This window comes from Lepidochelys olivacea (genome assembly GCF_965140295.1).
Source record: "Lepidochelys olivacea isolate rLepOli2 genome assembly, chromosome: 16".
NCBI lineage: Eukaryota > Metazoa > Chordata > Testudines > Cheloniidae > Lepidochelys > Lepidochelys olivacea.
The window spans coordinates 15,255,735-15,277,602 of NC_140426.1; the positions used below are offsets into that span (position 1 = coordinate 15,255,735).

At 45.4% G+C, this 21,868-nt stretch overlaps 1 protein-coding gene across 3 annotated transcripts; it reads right to left on the reverse strand.

The window, feature by feature from the left end:
• Positions 1–7: 7 nt before the first annotated feature.
• Positions 8–21,132, reverse strand: DYNC2I2 (dynein 2 intermediate chain 2). 3 transcript variants are annotated; one of them, XM_084649945.1, is made up of 10 exons: positions 20,770–21,130; positions 17,733–17,942; positions 13,264–13,524; positions 12,084–12,193; positions 10,144–10,301; positions 3,138–3,247; positions 2,640–2,807; positions 1,985–2,217; positions 1,015–1,172; positions 8–460 (listed from the first exon to the last, which is right to left on the reverse strand). In XM_084649945.1, exons 1-10 carry the CDS (start codon positions 20,788–20,790, stop codon positions 222–224), a joined length of 1,668 nt encoding a protein of 555 aa, XP_084506071.1. In that variant the 5' UTR covers positions 20,791–21,130; the 3' UTR covers positions 8–221. The 3 variants fall into 3 exon arrangements, with proteins under 3 accessions (XP_084506071.1, XP_084506072.1, XP_084506073.1); XM_084649946.1 differs by lacking the exon at positions 2,640–2,807 and having other exon boundaries at positions 20,770–21,132; XM_084649947.1 differs by lacking the exon at positions 17,733–17,942 and having other exon boundaries at positions 20,770–21,131.
• Positions 21,133–21,868: the final 736 nt, after the last annotated feature.

Sequence of the window (21,868 nt, forward strand, 5' to 3'; positions counted from 1 at the left end):
TGCAGCAAAAATTTCAACTTGTGTTTAATCATCTTGATGCTCGAGTACCAATTTCAAGTGTGATACAAACAAAGCCCCGTAGAATCGCTCATTACATAGCTTCAGGTAAAGATGGTCAGAGGGACTAGGACTTACCTTGCTCTCCATTACAAATGTCATGGATGTGTTTTACAGACCAGTTTTGGGTAAAAATTGTAACATAACACTGGCCTGTTAGTGTCTTAGTCAGTGACTTCATTTGCCAGCTGCTCAAGGTGATTCACTTCTTTTGGTCCCTGTTGAATAAAGTCTGAACTCAGCTGCCATATTTTCAGCATGCCACGGGCATCCCCTGCTGCCAAAAGCTGAGGTTGCTTGATGTTAAACTCTATGCAGTACACAGGAGTCTGAGCTGAAGCTTGCTTTATAGAAACTGCAGGCTTCTGGGAGCTCTTTCCAAAATCAAACAGCTGCACTTCTCCTTTAAAATAAATAATCCACATCAATCTATGTTATTACAATTGTTTACAGTAAAGTGTTAGTTCAAGCTTTCCCTCCAGCCTCACAGCACTAGAGCCATAAGGATTAAAGTCCACTCCTGCTGGCAGTATCTAGATTAAGCAGTGAAGTGTAGATCTACTCACTAGAGTCAGGGCAGGCTGAAACCAGCTGCAGCCCTGTTGACATCTTTAACTGCTAGGCCACTTTCTGTAGTCAGTCACATTGCATACTAGTGCTGGAAACAGTTTTAGCCATGGTATGGGATATCAAATTTCCCATATCCACACAAGTCTGTGGCCAGACAGACTTTGGCAATGGGCAAGATATGACAACTGTAGTTGATACACCAGATCTGATGATCTAAAAACCACTACATTATACCAACTGACAGCTTGGAAACCCCAGCTTTCAAACAAATTAATTAAGCCCATGTGGGAAGTGCTAAGCAGTAAACTTTTACATAGCACTAGTGTTAGAACCCAGAAGAAAACCTGGTTTCTCCTTCGAAGGAATAAGCAGCTAAAGGGTACCTACCTTCTCCAGTGGCAGCTGCAAAGACCAAGGGTCGTACTGGAGACCAACACACACTAAACAGATACTTCTTTGATAACTGGAGAGAAATAAGGGGTTGTGCCTGCAGCATGGAGTGCAAGTGAACATGTCCATCAGTGCCACAACTCAGAAAGAGATTCCTGGAGAAAATGAGAAAACACTTCTTAGGGGATAAGTATTAAGAACACAGAGCAGAGTTCTTTTAAGCAGCCTGCAAGTTGATGTACATTAGATCTGTGTTGTTGCACAAGTGTGTGGTGGCTTTATGTATGGCCATTTTGACTGAATGGTATCAAGATTCCTCAAATTATTTGTCTTTACTCAATTTTTTTTTGTTTGCCAGCCATCACATGAATCACTGCATCTTTGGCCCTGTAGTCTCCAGAGACCTTGTATTTAAGGATCAGGATCTAACATAATCTGGTCACGCTCATGCAAATTTTATGCAGCACCAGGACTCGCAGCATGTTTCAAGGAAACAGATTTATGGACATTTAAAATGGTCAGTCATTAAAGGGTGCACCCACACACTGTGTACACTTCCACATTTAAACATAGAAGGCTACTAATGAAAGTCACAAGTAGCGTGATGGGCAGTTGACTTTGATGTGAAAAGAGGCTGTCCCCTAAAGTTGTTAATGGAACTATGGGAAGAGTTGTCCTGAATAAAAAGAGCCTAGTGGAAATAAGTTCAATGCTATGGGCTTCAATGAAGTTGCACCTATACAAGGGGTATATTCAGCTTTGGTAGAAGTTAGTGCAACTCCCTTGAAGGTAACTGCATTTCCACTAAAACAGCTTCCCAGTGTGACAAACACAGCAGGGCTTCTGGCATGTGGCCCTTGATTGGATCTTTCCTACCCCCTAGGTCACTCAAGAAAACCACAATTAGAAAAGGATGGTAGTGTAACAAACTAACAGTTGGTGCCAATATAGTTTGCCCCTTACTTGCCTGTGGAAAGGTGAGCAGCTTACACAGTACACAGGTCCACCATGAGGAGAAAAGGCAAACTGTGCAGGTGCCTTGAGGGGAACAGAGCTACCTGTCCCAGGAGCAGCAGTGGTCTCTACTGCAGTGGAGCACTTGAGAGAATATCCACCTTCCACACCAACGATAAACACACTGGGATCAAAGTGGGAGAAAGAGAGCGAGGTCACACCCACAGCCGTCTCCCCACGTGTGCGCTAGGGGAAAGGGGACAAACGACGAGACACAAGGACTCAGAAATTGAACACACACTTACATGAAATCTGTACTAATCACAGCCTGCATGACCTGCACCAACCATTTAACATTTTCTTTTTACAGAACTGAGTCCTCTAATAAGTATTCAAGTTCAGGATGGAGAACTTAGCTTTGGTCATTTAGCTTTAGTTCAGAGCAAGGCTGCTGCACCCAAAACTTCTAAGGTGCTGGTTTCCACACTATCCTGTGGGTTGGTAATGGGAAAGCCAAGTTTACTGAGCTTCAATCTCTCTCTGCTCCCCCATCACATGGAAGCTACAGCCTCCTGCTTCTGCTCTCTATAACCCAAGCTATTCTAACTCACACAAAGCCCATTAAACGGTTGTTTCAAATCAATGTTCTCGGGAATTACTGAACTAACCTTCTTAAGTTTCATACTCCGAGGGATCTGCTGAGCAACTAAGGCGAATCCTTCAACTAATGTCAGCTGACCATCTCTCTGGGTCTGCCACACAAGGATCTTTCCATCTGTGGATACACTCAGAATCTGGAAGTGGTGACTGTGCTTTGAGTCCTGAAACCAGTCAACCTGTTCCCAACATGAGAAAACTCTGAAAAGGGGCCTCGCCAAACCCACCAAGCTCAGTAACCCCACATTCAAGAACACTATTAAGTCTCAGAACAAATGACATTAGGTAACACTACCAGCAAACCAGTCTTATGAGGATTTGCCCTCTTCAACTGTGTTGAGGTTAAGTTAATCTAGCAATGAGAATATAAAGATTTCAATGCAACTGTGCAAGTACTAATCTGGTGCGAAGATGCCCAGGAAATAAAGGGATGTAATGCCATGATTGTGATTCCTCCTGCCCTCCAACCCAATGAACATCCCACTAAAGTGTGGACTGCCCCCTATTACCTGATAAACTGGATCTGTATGAGTGTCATCTGTCATCCCTGTCCTCCAGATCAAGAGGTCTTCTATCCTGCTCGTGTCCCATATCAAGACCTCCCCACTGTAAAGGCCACCTGTAGATGACAAAGGATCAATAGAACATAAACAATGGCTACTAATGAAAGTCACACACAGCATGATGGGCTCTGTTTACTCTGTTACTGACTGTAAATAGGTTGGCCCCTATAGTTGTCCTGAACAAAAAGGGCCAAGGGAAAATAAATTAGTCTCTGATGTAAGCAGAAACAAGCAGGGGACATATTCAGCTCGGATGTAAGCGGATGCAATGCTATGTAGAAGCATGAGATGGTTCTGCCTATTCCTACTCATGGGTATTGCACCACCTAGTGGTGCCTAATGGTAGAACCTTCTAGCGGTGTCCATTAGTGTTCTTGTGCCCCATCCTACCTTTCGCCTTAGTGTCTCCAAACATTCTGAAGGCAAGGCCTCTGCGCCTTCTACCACCTCAGTTTCTTCCACTGCAAACCAGACATGCCAGAATAAACCAGGACTCTGAGAAAGAGGGGAAGGCGGGTAGGAAGTGTGAATATGCAGTGACAACTCCGGTTACACACAAGTAATCTTCATTTTTCCAAGTGGCTCTGTATATTCCAATTTATGGGACAGATTGATAAGCAGTGCTGAAAATAACCTGGAGGCAGGAACAGAGTCCTAATGAAATAGAGACTGAAGTGCTGCTCTACTAAATCTACCATCAGCCCTGGAGGCCATATCAAGAGCATAATACTTAGTAAAAATGTGTACAAGATTCCAGGTCACTGCCCTGCAGATTTAGCAGCAAGGACTTGCTTAAGGCAAGCAAAAGCAGCTGCCACAGCTCTGGTGGAATGCGATTGTACTGTCATGTATAATATTCATGAATGTGTTGTTTAATCCATCTAGAAACAGTCTAGGAAAATGACATAACCCACGTAATTCTTAGCATGAAATACAAATAAACTGGATGATTTTCAAAATCTTTTAAATTATGTTTAAATAATATGCAAGAGCTCTTCTTGCATCCAAAGTATATATAACAGATTTCCCCTTATTCATATGAGGCTTTGGAAAAAATTCCTGCAAAGTAATTGATTGGTTTAAAAGTCAGATGCCACTTTTGGCAAAAATCTGGGTTCAGGCCTAAGAACTACCTTATCTTTATGAAAAGTAGTAAACAGTGGATCAGCCATCAAGGCATTCAATTCACTCACCCTTCTAACTGACATTATGCCAATAATGAATGACATCTTAACAGATAAAAACAGGTTTAAAATTTTTATTAAAGTTAATGTTAAAATATTATATAATACACAGTGTGACGGGGCAAGGCCAGATGGCTATAGGAAAGTAATGAGAAACAGGTATGTTAGCCTCAGGCAAAACAAATCCCTATTACCATCATAACCAAATGGCAGTTGTTCCAGGTTAATCAAGACACCTGGGGCCAATTAAGATCCTTCCAGAAAGCAGTGGAGACAGCTAGGTTGACTGAGACAACTGAGGCCAATCAGGGGCTGGCTGAAACTAGATTAAAACCTCCCAGTCAGTCAGGTGGGTGCGCATATCAGGAGCTGTGGGAGGAAGTTGCGCTGTTGGAGAGACTGAGCAGTACATACCATATCAAGCACAAGGAAGGTGGCCCTGAGGTAAGGGTGAAGTGGAGCTAGAGGAAGTGGGAGCTGCTGTGGGGAAGTAGCCCAGGGAATTGTACACGTCCTGTTTCTAAAAGGTCAGCTACCATAGCTGATACTATTAGGGTCCCTGGGCTAGAGCCCAGAGTAGAGGGCGGGCCCGGGCTCCTCCTTTTGTCCCCCCGATTAATCACTCAGACTGGGAGACAACAGAGACTGTGCAATGGAGGATAGCTTCTCCTCACCTCCCTCACTTATGATGTAAATGGCTCAGTAGGCTGTGACCCGTGCCTCTAGGGAGAGAAGGGCTACATGGAGGGTCACAGTGAGCCTCTGAGACTAGCGAAATCTGTCAAGAAATGCAGGACCCACGGAGCCAAGGACAGAGCTTTGTCACAACAGGTTAAGAAGAGAGTGTCTGTACATCTGGGTATAGTGCTTAGATTTTTAAAACAAACTTCATATTTGTAGATAAAGTCATAAGATATATATAGTGCATAATCAGCAATAACCCAAATTTAGGTGAGTAAATTTAACAATACAGTTTAGATATTAGCCTCCAAGTATTCAGGTACATCACTCATAGAAAAGTTATACAGAGTTGGTTGTGGAAAGCGAATATATCAATGAGTGAAGATTTTCTCTCAGTAACTGAGAATTTAGGATAGGTTGGCCATTAGAAAATGCAATCCATCAGGAAAGTATTTGAATTACTTTCCCTACTGCGCTTCTCATCGGCATTCCAGCTCATCCCTCCTGGTACTGGCCATGTCCGGTGATGTGTTCTAGGTAGATGTCCATCGACCACTTGATAGCTTCTGACACCATGAGTTGCCGCATCAGCCAAGATTCCACATTCTCTCAACACTCACTCGTTAGTGGGGGCCCATACACCCAGGGTTCCAACGATTGGCGCGCGCGAGTTTGGACCTCGTCACCCCTTGCTCTCAATGTGTTGGCCAGAGGGTCGTATTTCTCCAGCTTTCAAGATTGGGCATCACGGAAAGCTGGGGTCCTGTTTTCAAAGGGAATTGTGACATCCACCATAATGATCTTCAAGTCTTTGTTGGTGATGACAATGTCCAGTCGCAGTTGTCTGTCCATTCCAGGGATGGCGGAGTTCACAGCAACCTTCCCCACGGGTGGTGGGATGGCTCTGACCAGGCGATCTTGGATGACATTGTGGCGCAGCTGCCAGGCTCTGGAATGGGGCTTGCAGCTACACAAGAAAAATATCCTATCGTGATTTAAAAATTTTCAGTAATGGAGAATCCACAACGAGCCTTGGTAAATTGTTCCAATGGTTAATTACTCTCACTGTTCAAAAGGTACTCCTTATTTCCAATCTGAATGTGTCTAGCTTCAACTTCCAGACATTTGATCACGTTATATCTTTCTCTGCTAGATGGAAGAGGCCATTATTAAATATTTGTCCCCATATACTTATAGATTGTAATCAAGTCACCCCACCTTCTTTGTTAAACTAAATAGATGAAGCTCCTTGCGTCTATAACTATAAGGCAAGTTTTCTAATCCTTTAATCATCCTCATGGCTCTTCTCTGACCCTCTCCAATTTATCAATATTTTCTTGAATTTTGGGTACCAGAAGACACAGTATTCCTGCAGTGGTTGCACCAATGCCAAATAGAGAGGTAAAATAACCTTTCTACTGCTACTCAAGATTTCCAAGTTAGTGCAGCCCAAGATTGCATTAGCTCTTTTGGCCACAGTGTTACAGTGGGAGCTCATATTCAACTGATTATCCACCACAATCTCCAAATCCTTTTCAAGGTCACTGCTTCTCAGGATAAAGTTCCCATCCTGTTATGTATTGCCTACATTCTTTGTTCCTAGATGTACACATTTACATTTAACTATTCAAATGCATACTGTTTTGCTTCACACAGTTCACTAAGCAATCCAGATCATTCTGAATCAGTCACTTGTCTCTTCCTTATTTACTGCTTCCCCAATTCTCATGGCTCCTGTGAATTTTATCAGTGATGATTTTATATTTTCTTCCAGGTCATTAATAAAAATGATAAATAGTGTATGGCTAAGAATCCATCCCTGCAGGACTCAACTGAAAACATACCCACTCAATAACTGTTCCCAATTTACAATTAGATTTTGAGACCTATCAGTTAGCCAGTTTTTAATCAATGTAATGCATGGCATGTTAATGTTCAGGTTCCCTGACAAAGGAAGGGTATGGGGAATCTGAAGAGGTAGTCTTTCGAACTGTATGGCATAGCTCTTTTCTTTAACTTCTAGAACCCATCTGTCTGATATTATAAGCCTCCAGGCACTAATAAAAAGGGCTAGCCTCTCTTCAAACAGAGGAAGAGAAGGATCCTAGATGGTTGGTTTTTGACTCGATCTTCCCATCACATCTGAGGTCTGGCATGAGACAAAATAGTCATGGAAATAGAAGACTGCTTAAATTTAGGTCTTGATTTAAATGACCTCTTCTTATGCTGCTTTGAAAGGATGTAGCCTGCTGGTACTGTTGTTGACATCTCTGATTTTCTGGGTAATAAGTTGAAGATAACTCTGGAGAGTACTGCCTCTGATAACACAAAGAAGCAATCTCCTAATAGAAGCAATTAAGACCAAAGAACGAGTTGTCAATCTTGTCGTCTCCAATTTTTTCAGCAATTCATCTGTATTTTCACTGAAAAGACCATCCCCTGCAACATTATGTCTGTATCCACCTCCAGAGAAGAGGAACAAAGCCAAGCATGTCTCCTCAGCGTCACTACAGAAGCCAATATACTAGCAGAAGAGTCCAAGACATCAAAAAAAACCCTAAAGGAGGGTTTCACCATATTTTGGCCCTCCGTTGAAATTGTGTTAATCTCCTTTTGTCATCTGGCAACTCCTGCAGCAGTATCTTCTCCCACAAGTGAAACTGATAGCAGGACACAACAGCTTGATAACTTGCCACCCTAATACCAAAGGATAAAGGAGAGAACACCTTTCCCCTCTCTGTCAATAAGGATAGGGTGAGCTTGTCCAGATCTTGCTCTGCTACTGGCAGCAGCCACCACCAGCGACTTAGGTACAGGGTCCATATGAAAATATGAATTCTCTTCTGAGGATAAATAATGTAGCTTGCCAGGAATAGACCCACACTGATTTAGTTGGCTAAAGCAAACATCCAAAATAGGTAGGGATATCCTATTCCTGGAAGAAGCACCAAGAATGTCAAACATCAGATGAGAAGTCTCTTCCGCAGGCACTGAAGGCAGATTCAAATTCTAGACACATGAGTTCTAGACACGATCCACTAATTTGTGAAATAGTGTAGTATCCTTAAAAGGGGAGGAGACTGAAGGAACTCCCACATGCTCATCTGGTGACAAATCCAGGATCACAGTGTGTGACCACATGCTCCTGTTCAAAGAGAGAGGCTATCAATAATCAGGCACCACTGCCTGAAACGTAGACAGATCTGGAGGAACTGGATCTGGGATTTCCACACCACTGGATCTTTAGCAAATGAAAGCTCACCTCTCCATCCACGTGGAGGATAACTGAAAAATTCCTGCAGCAGCTCCCAATAAGGTCACGACACCCAGGACTGTCAGTCTTCCCAAAAACTGGGATTCAGGAGCACCCCCACAGGAGGAGGACCAAAGGTAGGGGCAAACCAGGAAGAAACAGGCCTCTTAATTCTTCCTCTAGCCTCCTTCAGATATGGATCTGGCACTGGATCTGTGACAGAGTGCACTGGAGGACCTTGAGGGACGTAAGGAGGAAACCTTTACGAGGATCCTGTAGGAGTCCTAGGAGGAGGAAGTACAGACAGTTCTACTCTCCTTACAGATGAAGTGGTCAGCGAAGCCTGCCCTCTTTCTCAAGGTCCTCTGCTTTTTGCTCAGATCTGAGGATTGATCAGAAGCCTCACAGTGTACCTCAGATATCACGTAACAGTATTTTTCAGAACTGAAAAAGTAAGTGGAACCAAAGCAGGAGCCAAGGTCAGGGACAAAGAAGCTGACAGCAGCAGATCCAACACCAGACTCATGCTCCTGGCTCCCAAGGCTGACCCCAGAATCAACCTTGACTTCTGGAGCCATAGAGGCTCTGTAAGAATAGAATGGATCCAATAAGACAGATGGAGACGACCACATAGCCCTTAGTTCTGACATAGCAAAGACCTAGTTGAAGGAACAGTGACAATTGGAGCCAAAGCTGATGGGAGTTCCAACTTCCTGGAATCCTCCAACTGCTTCAATTTTCTTGAAGTCACAAGAGTCAACAGTGTATCTCAGATCTTGGTTCGGAAACTTCAAGAGCCTCCTTCAGGAGAACCCCTTGCAATCTGTTCTGCCTCTGCTTGCGAGCTCTGGGGTATCAAAGTTCAGCAGATAGAATACTCAGACGGAGAGTGAACTCTCTCAAACACTTGAGGCACCTGATGTGGTCATCCACTGCTGAGAAGGCAGTAGGGCAGGAAGCACACCTCTTGAATCTTGGCTGCTTCTTCCTCTTCAGTTCCACCATCACCCAGAAATGAAACACTAGCAAGTAACTATTTCTACATTTATACTAACTACTACTAACAACAAAACACCAATGAATACTCAAGGAGAAAGAACTCCAGACCCAAACAGTTCAGAGCGGTTCACTTCCATGCAAGCTCATGGTTGAAAGGAACTGAGGTGGTAGATGATGCTGTGTCCCCTGATATAGCCTCGCTCTGAGACAGCTGAGGGGAGGGGTACAAGAGGATGCAAGAGCACTCTAAGAGACAATGCCAAGGGAAGGTTCTGCCATTAGGCATCACTAGGCAGCGCAATACCATAAGTGGGAATATACAGCCATCTTGAACAACCAATACTTATGCAAGGACTGATATTTGCCCTCCCTCTTCATCTCCCAGAGATTCCTGCTGAGAAAGTGGGGAAACTAAGTGCTCCAAGAGGTAGTATAAAACAGGCAAAGCCTACTAAGAGAAGGGAAGGTCGCACTAAAACAAAGGAAGATCCTGATTCCTAGTACCTCGGATAAAACAGCAATTACACATTTGGCAGCAACACTTCCCTTGCCTTGGGAAGTGACTGAGGAAGCGACTGAGGAAGCGCACTACCATTCCTCTTGGGAGGAGTCCCAGGTATAGGATGACCAGATGTCCCGATTTTATAGGGACAGTACCGATCTTCGGGTCTTTTTCTTATATAGGCTCCTATTACTTACACACACACCCGTCCCGATTTTTCACATTTACTGTCTGATCACCCTACCCAGGTAGCCTTGAAGAGAAAATCAGCAGCACTAGTTGAAGGAGATAGGGGAACAATTAAAAATAAAATCTAAGGCAAGAGCAGTCTACCAACGATCAACGAAGGCTGTGATGGATGGAAAGCTAAGCACATGACAGAACTGGGAACATCCACTACTAGATCAGGACGCTTTGGATTTAACCCCCTTCTGTCCAGGTTCCAGGTACAAACATAGGATTTTTCTGTGCTCCAGTCCCCGTCATCCAGTCTGGAAAAGAAAAGAAGTCAAGATGAAAGCTACACCTCATCTGGTCATTGTTATACAGAGACACTCAGCTACGCAGATTTCCAGCTGCATTCCCATTTTCATTGACATGTGCTCTCTGGGGCTACGAAAGCCTTTCTTTAGAGGAGGCTGCGGTTACAATGCATCTCTGTGGAGTGCTACATTTTGAGTACATGTTGGTGCACCCCAGTATGATGGGAGTGTTTGACAGCATATATAAATTATTACAGGACAGGACCTATTAACTATACTACTAAGGTAACAGCCTGGAATCCACATTGGGGAAAGTTACTTCACAGCCACCATTCAAAGAGAGCACACATTTCCTCCTTTTTAAGTTACCAGAAGCAACTGTTCTGCAGAGAGGATGAAAAGCCAACATTCCTCATTCCAACAAGGAGTTCAGGGTTTGAAAGTGTTCTAGAGAGGAAAAAAGTGTTGTGCTGCTGAGCAGTGACCACTGCAGCTGAATAAGGAGAACTGATAGGAGCTGAAGTGCTACTCAGTCCTGCTTGGCCAGGAGAGAGTAGCCATTAAGTGGACCCTTGATGTTGGCGTGAAGGGCTCTGATAGTGATGTACAACGATCTCCCCCACCCATCTCAAAGACAAAATGAGGCATTTGTTTAGTCAGTCATGTATGTAATGACATTTCTGCTGAGGTCATACAAGCATGAAGTCTCATTCACACCCATTTGCACCTCCAAATGGTGCAGATATTACACAAGTCATGCCACTGACATCTCTCAAAGCCTAAATCCAATTTCATTTCCATGTTTACTTGCCCCAGTTAAGTTGGGTTCATGATTTGTTTCATTTTGTAACTCTGAAAGGACAAAGGAAATAAACCTCTCAAAAGACAAAGTTTTGCTTCCCTTCTGCTTTGTAGCTATTTCATTTACTTTGTGTTTATCAGCGTGCAACCTTGTTTGTTAGGGGCAGTGCAAATCTATAGCAATTATTGCCATGTGCAAAATCCCCAGAGCTGGAAATACCATGAAACAAATGTTTGCCATATTGCATTTGCTAATCCCAATCAACTCCACAATGAGGTCATCCACTTTCTGAAATAATGGGTTTCCCAGAGTAAGGTACCACGAACTGTGCATGTGGAAAGTAAATCAGACAAGCAACTTCAACAATGACTAGTTTACTATGTGCCGACAGTGGGAGGACTACCAGCAATCTCTGTCCACACTGGCAATAACAAAGAAGACTAAAATGGTGGTTAGCCTTGCTGGAAGAAAATCTAATCCAAATAGTATCCGGCATGCGAGTACACGGCTGAGAGCACTTCTGTGTATGGGCACCAGGTGTATTCTATATGGGCTTGGAGACCACGTGATGGCTAACAAGACATTTTATGATCAAGGCAAGTATGCACATCCAACCATCCCATACACACACACACACACACACACACACACACACTGCAGACACATACAAACATACACCTCCTCTTTACATTTTCCAACAGAATCTGCCTAAGAACAAAACACTGAGAAAATATAGATTAGCTTTGGGGATTGGACATAATGGACAGAGAGGAAAGGGAAAGGATATCTGACCTAAATTAGAACTGCCCTTGGGTTCTGATTTTTCTGAATATCAATAAAATATCTTTTTCAACATAAATAAGTTGCTTATACACATGGTTAGTTATTACAAAGCAAGTGAACATTCTCCAATGCTTCTGAATGCAGGCCAGTCTGAAATGTCTCAGAGACCACTCTCAGTTGTGCTCTGGATCAACGCAGGTGCTCACCTGCCATAAGAACATGCAACAACTGATCCAGTGGCATTCCAGGAGATGCTGGTCACCTGCAACTTCTGATCCTGAGCCTCTGGGTACAATAAGCTATGCAAACAGGACACCTGGAAAAGAAGAAATCCAAATACTGAGCCACCAACCTATGGAGATACGGATAATTAGGATCTATATTCAGGTTTCAGAGTAGCAGCCGTGTTAGTCTGTATCCGCAAAAAGAAAAGGAATACTTGTGGCACCTTAGAGACTAACAAATTTATTTGAGCATAAGCTTTGGTGAGCTACAGCTCACTTCATCGGATGTATTCAGTGAAGTGAGCTGTAGCTCATGAAAGCTTATGCTCAAATAAATTTGTTAGTCTTGATCTATATTCAGAGACTAAAGAAAGAATCACATTATCTCCACAGACCAATATCCTGGTCAGGGTCCAGACTCCCACTCTCTTTATTGCAGCAGAGTCTGGGGAAACAAACTGTGGTTTGTAGATACAGGTAAGACAGAAGTTTGCCTCCTGCTGAGAGCATCACACGCAAAACTCTGCATGCTCCCACCAAACCAAATGTCTCTCCATAATGTCATCTCCCACTCTACTATCTTCAGAGCAATTACGGAAAAGACTAAGGAGCCCATGCCCCGAAAGCTTGGGGCAGTCCCGCTCCACAATTCTGGTGGTTTAAGATCTACATTGTGCTCTCAAACCATAATCTGATAAAAGGCAGCAATAAACATACCCAGCATGCACCAATAGCTATCAGCTGCCCACATTCCTGGACAGATAAGTCATGTGAACAGGTAGAGCTGCCAAACCACAGGCACTGCAATGACTTTCAGATGCTGCCAGACAATGATTAATACACTATTGTCTGAAGAATATGGCAGGAAGATCTAAATGATCAGAGATTTTAAACTGCACTGGTTAAAGAGAGGAGGAAACTAACCTACTCCAATTGTAAGCTTCCTTTTGATGAACCCAGTATTACACACTGTTGCTACTCACAAGGCCAGGTTACCTAACTAGACTGGGGTGAAGTCAAAAGGAGAAAGAATACTTATTTTCTTATGAACAGAGTCAAGCAATGACAGTCTCAGCACCAGGTAACAGAGCCAACTATTCCACAGCTGTTGCTATTGGCACTGTATAGTATGGTCATATTGCTCTGAATTCTATCAACCTACCGTTTCATTCTGATCTACCCAGTTCACCTCAAAGCCATCGAAGGCATGGCTTCTCCAGTTTTTATTCAGCTCTTTGATAACAACATCCTCCACTCCCTGAAGGAACGAGAGCAGGCCAGGATAATCCACAGGAGCTTCCTTCTGGATATCCAAGTCTTGGATCGTCTCCTCACTTTGATCAGTCTGCATGCCAGCATCTCGGATGGAATGGGATTGTACTGCAGCCTCCATGGTTGAGATCTCCCCAGTCTGGCAGCTTTTCTGTTGGAAGAATAATGTTCTACAAATGAAACAACGAAAGATGGGTGCATAGAGACCCATTTAGGACAATTCCCTTTTGTCACTCAATATACTGAATATATACTCAAAAGGAACCTTGCATATTGGGTTCCTGGCTAATTGGTGGCTTTTATGGACCGTGGAGTCATGTATGCAAGAACAGTTCTCAGGCCAGTGGAGATCATGTTTCACAAAGAGAAGAACAGTTATCAAATCTAAGTACACCTCTAGCAGGTCACTTTATGGAGCAACCCTGGTTTTCGAATCAAAGAAACAGATGTTACTTGCTCCTTGACTTCCCTCAAATCAACAGGGTGAGGATACAGATGTCAACCTTCTATTACAGTGATTAGGTACTCGGGAGAATAAGTAGGAAAGGATAGTCCCAGAGTTATGGGAGTGGAAACATAGGACCCAATTTTAACTGATGTATAAGGCACTGGGGTCCACACTATGTATGTACTGTACTACTAGGGTAAGAAAATTCAGTTACTTTTAGCATATGATCAACATGAATGTAAACAGATTCCCCTCATTCTTGCTCCTCCAGTGCAGCATACTATAAAAAAACATAAAAATGGCCACACTGGGTCAGACAAATGGGCCATCTAGCCCAGTACCCTGTCTTCCAAAAGGGATGACTGCCAGATGCTTCAGAGGGAATGAACAGAACAGAGTAATTACTGTGATCCATCCCCTATTGTCCAGTCCCAGCTTCTGGAAGCCAGAGGTTTCGGGACACCCAGAGCATGGTGTTTGTGTCCCTGATTATCTTGGCTCATAGCCATTGATGGACCTATCCTCCATGAAATTATTTAATTCTTTTTTGAACCCAGTTATACTTTTGGCCTTCACAACATCTCTGGCAATGAGTTCCACAAGTTGACTGTGCATTGTGTGAAGGAGTACTTCCTTATGTTATGCAAAGTGTTATGCAAAGTAGTAAATAATGCTTCCCTATATCTAGGGGGGCCTAGAACATACCACCTCTTCTCCTTGTGCAGAGTATCAAATTACTTCTATCTCCAAAGACCATTATTATTGAGGCTCTTTGTTTGTCACAGTCATGGCTTTGATAAAACTTTATAGACTTTTAAGGTCTTTTAAACCAGTAATCAAGACTCCTCCATGACTTTTACAAATTTGGCTCTACATATGTCCAGTGAAGTGAAGTATCAGAGAGTGACATGCTGTTTTAAATAATTTTTAATTAAAACAAATTTCAAAAATAAATCGAAAAACAAAGGCTATTTGGTCAAAGCAATGTGTGTTCATGACTTTCTGGATTTTTTCCATATATTTGTGACCACTGTATTTTTTGCCATGACAAAGAAACAGCCCGAATTATTATTAATCAGACATCAGCAACATGTTCTAGCTAGTTATTTATACTATACCTATAACCATGATGTCTCAGCACTGTACAAGACATACAGCAAGCCAGCTCTTGGAACAGACTTCACAGTCTGGATCCAACATCTCCCACAGGGTTCCAGAGTCTACATTCACAGGGAGCCACAATCTTTTAGAAATGTGCTGAGCCCATCAGCCTGGTTTATTTTGCACCTTTTATCCACATCTCAGTTAGTGGGAGTTGTGCTTAATTTTGACAGTTCTTCAGTTTTCAGAAGGGTGCTAAAAACTGCCTCAGACTACTCCACCAAACAAAACATTATGAAACAAGAAGATGAGAACCTGTGGCACCTTAGAGACTAACAAATTTATTTGAGCATAAGCTTTCGTGAGCTACAGCTCACTGCATCGGATGCATCACGAAAGCTTATGCTCAAATAAATTTGTTAGTCTCTAAGGTGCCACAAGTCCTCCTTTTCTTTTTGCATATACAGACTAACACAGCTGCTACTCTGAAACAGATATTTCTGTATCTGCTACCTGTAAACAAGTAAACATGCTTTCCTAGCCAAGATCTCCAGCCTGGATTTTCTGCAGCATTCCATATGCCCCCAGGGCACAGTAAAAAGAACAGATAGGCCGTTCCAAGAGCTAAATTATGTAAAGCTGCTGTGAATATTCAAATACAGATTTCAGAGCGGTAGTCTCTAAGGTGCCACAAGTACTCCTCGTTCTTTTTTCAAATACAGATGTGGCTTCACTCCAGTTTCAGCAACCAGTCAGCTACCCAAAGAGAAATAAAACTGCTGATGGAACAGTGCTATGGGTTCAGCAAGTCAGAGGTGTTTCGAAGCCGGAAAGCTGGAATGAAGGAATAAATGGAGATGGTGGTTATAATTAGCACTTCCTAATTATTCAATTTTCACTATGAAAAAGTGTGAAAATGGATGCACTTCTGAAAACGGACAGGAAAACTGAAGTTCCTGTGGCAGGACTCAGTGCTTGTACTATGCACTCAAAATCAGTTTGTCTTCTGCTAATGTAGGATTATGCGAGCCAAAGATCTGGACTAGCAGTGTGGATGGTTTACAGAAGAAGAAAGGAATAACAGTCTCCTGACTGACTTGAAGAATACACTTTAGATGTGAATTCATGGGTTCTAAAAAGTACAACCGTAAGAGGAAAGAAGTAAAAAAAGGATTCTCAGGAGGAAAGAGCTTCTACTTTGCTGACCTTTCTCACAGAGGTAATTGCTACAAGGAAGACAACTTTCATATAAGAAACTAGAGGAAAGCTTTTCCAAGTGAAAAATGAGGATTGCAGGCTTTTGAGAAGATTTTTGGGGTAATGGCTTTTGGACCTGACCAGAGAGAGAGAGGTCCAGTCATCGCTACCTCTGCGGTCGAAGTTGCAGTCTCACAGCTGTATTGTGCAATTTCACCCTGTGTTTACCCAACAGATCTTTGAGGGAGGCAGCACCCCTCAACTGGAATCACCATTTTTATGTTTTTATTTGGTTTTGCAAACCTTGAGATTGAGATGTTCACTTCAGGTACTGAGGCAAGTTTCAGGTGTGTGTTTTTCTGTACTTTATTCATCTTGAGGCAGGCTCTATTGGTGGGAATTCCCTATATTCTGGGCAGAGCCACTGAAGCAAAAATCTATTCCAGCAGCTCCAGGGCAGAGAAGACCAGAATCCCTCAGACTCTATTTAACTTATCCTGGGGAATTTTTATTTATTTTAATCTGGAAGATGTGTTTCCTCATCAGAAATATCCAGAATAAATTAGGCCACCTCAATGAATGTGGACTGTCAGGTCTACAATGTCAAAATGCCTCCCCTCATTTGAGTCTGACTCCTCAGAGGATAATAAAGACAAGAGAAAAGATTTCACCTTCCACTGAAGATGGAGAGTTAAGTTTCCAGATTTCTTACATCTATGGGTTTCTGATTTCTTGGACTTTGTGGAGTGCTTTTCTTGGCTTTTCATTTACCAAAAGAGAATGAGGCTGGGGAAAAAGAAAGGAAGGGGCAGTGGAGTTGAAAAAGGAGAGGGATACCTCCAGGAAAGTAGAAGACGACCCAGGAGATTTTGTTGGCGTGGAAAGACTTCAGGCCTAGTGAGCACTCCAAAAGAAAACCTGAGGCCTGATGACCCCCCAAACAAGGCCAGTGGAGTCCCAAAAGGGGCTGTATAGTGCTGAGCGATGACTGAAGTTATGGCCAGAGAGGATTTAGGATGGGTAGAAGACACAAATACAACAAGGAGGATATATAGTTAGCACCGCTTAGGCACATGCAGTAGATTGCAAATATTCTGACAGTGCCAGTGACAATGGTGATAGCAATGGCAGAAACTTCCCTCCATCCTTAGTTTAATTTTCTTACTCTAACGAGTCAGACAAAGTGTTATCTGAAGATCTGTAAGGGCAGTAGAGCTGCCAAGTCACAATTTTCTTAGCACAAAGGGATTTCTTGAAAGACAAACAACTGAGGTGTTTTGCCGTTCAGCATTTGGGAGTGGGCACAAGGGACACAGTACATTTTCTCTCCAGGATAAAACACTACATTTCCACCATATTTCAGAGAAGGAAGCACTGAGAGATCTTTTGCCAGCCTATCAGACCTAGATGGCACAGGTGAACCAAATAAAGGTACCAGTGCCTGAGGATGAGGCAAACAGTGTGTCAACGTGCTGTGTGCCTCACTCTATTGGCTTCCCCCAGAGCAAGTGACTCATGGACAGAGTCAACATGCAGGAGAAAGGGCCAAGGTACCCACCAACCCACCACCACGGCGAATGGCCCATGCCCCCACAACCACCATGGCCGCTCACCGCCTCGCAGCGGGTCCCCTGGTCTCTTCGCCACAGCGACTCTACGTCGGCACCGTGCGCCACACCATCCCTGAACATCCCGGCGATGGGGGAAAAGCAAGAGGTAGCAGTGCGTCTCTCTAGAAGCACAGAAGCCTGGAGTCCCAGTCTCGAGCAACCCCTGGCGACCACTCTAGAGCCGCCATCTTCCCAAGCCAGCCGCGTAGGTTCCTATGGAGACCAGAAAGGCACTGTAGAATGACATCAGTTAACAGCAAAAATTCCACTGTACTACTCTGTGACTGGCATGACCGCCATCTTGGTTAAGGGCACTGAACTTACAGAATACCCAATGCTTCAGACGGCCACCTTGGTTAAGGGCATGGAACCTCAGGTCTCGGGGAAGGGCCTAGCCCGACCCGCCATCTTTGCTAAGGGCACAGGGTCTCTCTTTAGGACGTGTTGCATGAGCCTGCCGTTTTTCCCTCACCATATCCGTTTAGGGGGCATTTACCTCGGCTTAGACCCCAGAACCCAATGTGGGGAGGAAACATTCCATCTGTTCACAGGAAGTGAACAGGTCGAGGGGGTTGGTGCAAGGAATAAAGATGGCCACGGTGGGAGAGGCGAGGACGCTGAAAAGAGGCAAAAAAAGACCAGTTCTTTTTAACTTTGTGGTTTAACTTTTTAACATGGGATAAATTCAGTCCTGGCATAAACAGATCTAAATCAATCCATGTACTTCGTCAATAGATTTGTTGCCACTTATTCCAGGGATGAATATGCCCCCTACATAAGAATCAAGATATGTGGGAACAAAGTCAGCCAGGTCTATACTTCAGATTTCTGTTAACCCTATGTCAGTCAATGGTGTGAAGAGGTGTGATCCTAACCGACTGACTGACATACCTTTGCTGGTTGTAGACCCTAGTGTCGACACAAACTGGCAAAACTGTGCTTTTACTGGTATAGCTTGTTTCACTTGGTTTTACTATACCAATATAGCTGCATCCACACTAGGAATGCTTTGCCAGTATAGTATACTGGTATTCCTCCTATTCCAGTAAAGGAGCAGTACAGCTGCACTTATAGACATGCCCCAATGCAGGCGTAGCTCAGAATGGACATAACTCCACTAAAGTCAAGAGATTTGCACCCAGTTATGCCATAGCTCAATTTGTTCTACTCTGGCAATCTAACAAGGAAAGATCATCAAATAATAATTATACTTTATAGTAATATTTCACCCTTCTCTAGCATCTTTCACTTGAGAAATATTAGCAAAGTAAGCCTTCCAACACGGATATGAGGTAGATATAAATATTATATTCATTTTACAGATACAGAGAATGAGGTAGAGAGAGATTAGGTAACTCACCCAAAGTCAAAAGAAATCACCTCACCACCTAATATGGTATTGGGAACAAAAGGAACACTTCTAGTTCACTAAGCCATTAATGAGTGTGATGGTCCACTTTTACAACACGTCACTCAGCTAGAAAACTACCAGATCTAGAACCTGGTTACCATGTGCATGTCAAAGTGAATAGAGAGCTCTCTCGGCGATAAAAACCCCCACCTCGAATGAGCAGCGGTAGCTTTATCACGGGGAGTGATGATTATTTCCACTTGATACAACAAGGCTCACCAGACCTTGTAAAACTACCATTTTTTACTAACTGAACTTGCTAAGTGAAGTCTCTGAAGATTGGTGTAAAGCTTTGCTATCTTTTTCCTTTTTTCTTTAAAAAGGGCTCAAACCAGGTCCCGTGCTAATTCACAATATATTGTCACATACACTTGGTATTTTATAGCCCATCTGTTGAAACAACAATAGTTTAATAATTTACTAAAATTATACACCAAATCATTCTTTCTGAACTGAACACAGTTACAGAAATTGAATCAGTTAAGTGAACTGAATACTAAAGAAAAAATAAGATACAAAATGCTCATTAAAATAGTACAATTGGAAAGGCGGTTTTCCACAATTAACAGGCGCGTTTCGGAAGAGATGCGGGGAAATATGTCAAAACCACCATGAAGTGGACATTTTCTAATCAGAACTTTAACTCGGCAGAGGCTGTTGGAGCGCTTAATTAAGCAATGGCTGTTTGCCTAAAGTGTTTTAAGATTAACGAAAGGTAGCGGGAAGCAGCTGTAGAAGTGCGGCACAGGCACCCCTCCCCCGATTACTTTGCGAACACAGAGGATTTCGTGTGATGGGGTAGCTGTTTCCGGTGGGGGCCTCAGAGCCAAGCCCTACCCCCACCCTGCGGCCGGAGATGGGTAGATTGGTGTCGTCTTCTCTCCCCCGCCCCCATTACACAGGAAAACTCAGGTGCGGGAAGCACGTGTGTGAAAGGAACCGGGCACAGCGGAGAGCGGCTGGCCTGGAGGCTCGTTGCCATGAGCACCTCCACACCCCGCGCCAAACAGGCGAAGATCCATGGGTGGGGGAACCGACAGCCTTTACCGGGGGGCAAGTTCCCCCTACGGCGGCGACTGATGCAAACCCCACGCCACGGTGAACCGAGTACCGACCTTTGAGGACACACGGGCTGCTCGGATCGCACGTGGGGACGGGCGGGCAGCCGCATCCCGCTGCTGCACGAGTAGCGCGTGGCTCCCCAGTCGGGCGGGCCCCGCCAGCCACCGAGACAGCGCCGCTCTATCCCGGCGCTGCGCGGCCGGGCAGCACCATGCAGCAGTAGCGGCTCCGAGACCACAAGGCGGCGAAGCATCATGGCGGCGGCGGAGCACAATGAGGCTCCGCGGATGCTGCTCCAGGAGGGGGGGTCCCGCTGCTCCGCGCAGGCCGCAGCGCCCCCCGCCCGCGGAGAAGGAGGCCGGGCAGTACAGACAAAAGGGCTCTAACATGGCCTCCTCTTGCCGCGGCTGAGGCCTGCACATCCGCCCGGCCGACCCCGCGCTCTTCCCGCCTCCGGCCCGGCCGCGGCCCGTGTGGCTGGGGAAAATGGCGGTCGGTGCAGCGCCGTGCGGGGAGGAGGCCGCGGCGGCCGCCGCCATTCCCTTCCCTCCCCCGTCCCGGCCTCACCTGAGGTCTCGTCGGCCCCATCGTGGTTGGAGTTCAGCTCCTTCTTACTGACTTTGGCCGCCGGCGCCGACATGTTGGTGGCTGCGGAGCGCGGAGGGAGGGGGTTGTAACGGGACTGAGCGCAGGGGGGGCCGGGCACAGACTGCTGCTGCCGCCGCTCGGACTCCCTCCGCGGCCGGGACGCCTCCTCCTCCTCCTCCTCGGCCCGGACCTGGGGCTCCCGGATAAAAGGGGGCAACAGCGGCGCTCGGGCACCCTCACGCTATCGCCCCAGCCGGGACCAACGCCGCCTCCTCCTACTGCTGCTACTGCTGGCGAGGGGCGGGCAGCGTTGTGCGCAGGCGCAGCAACCCCCCCCCTCCGGGGCACAGGGGTACGAAGGCCACACTGCGCATGCGTAGCAATCCCCCTCTCCCGGCCACTGGGGAGGGGAGGCGCACACCGCAGGCGCAGAAAACACCGCTCTTGGGCATGTGAGACCAGCGCTGTTATGCGCAGGCGTAGACACCCCCTCCCGTCCTGAACATCCAGGGGCGGGCAGCTTTGTGCGCAGCCGCACCAGACTCCATGTGGGCCCCGCCTCCGCCGCCTGCCCCACGCTGTGCCCCCATTGGCCGCGCCTCGCGCACAGGGAGAGGGCGGACGGAGCTCAGTGCTAAGGCACCTAGGACGGCGCGAGAAGCGGGCGCGGGAGAGGGAAAGTGGGACAGCGGCGCGCGCTGTCCCGCTCCATCACACACGTGGCTGGTTCCGCCCGGCCTTCGACGGCTGTGCCCAGGGATGGGCTGCCGCGCCCCCAGGCGATGACCTTGCAGCTCTCTTGCCCCAAAACAGGCTCCAGCCCCTGGCCTTGCAGCTCCATAAGTGCCCGAGGGTTGGCCCCGCAGGTTTCCTGCCCAGTAAGGAGCTGGCGTGGTGGCCTATGCATGCCTGCTGTGGTAGCCATGCAGCCATGATAGTCACAACATCCGCTGTGTGCAACGTACACCTACCACCTCCTGCTCTGGCACAGTGGCCCAAGGGAAGAGTGTATCACAGGCTGTCTGAACTCTGTCCTGTACAATCTGTCACCACAGAAAAAGGATGTAGGCTTGAGGGA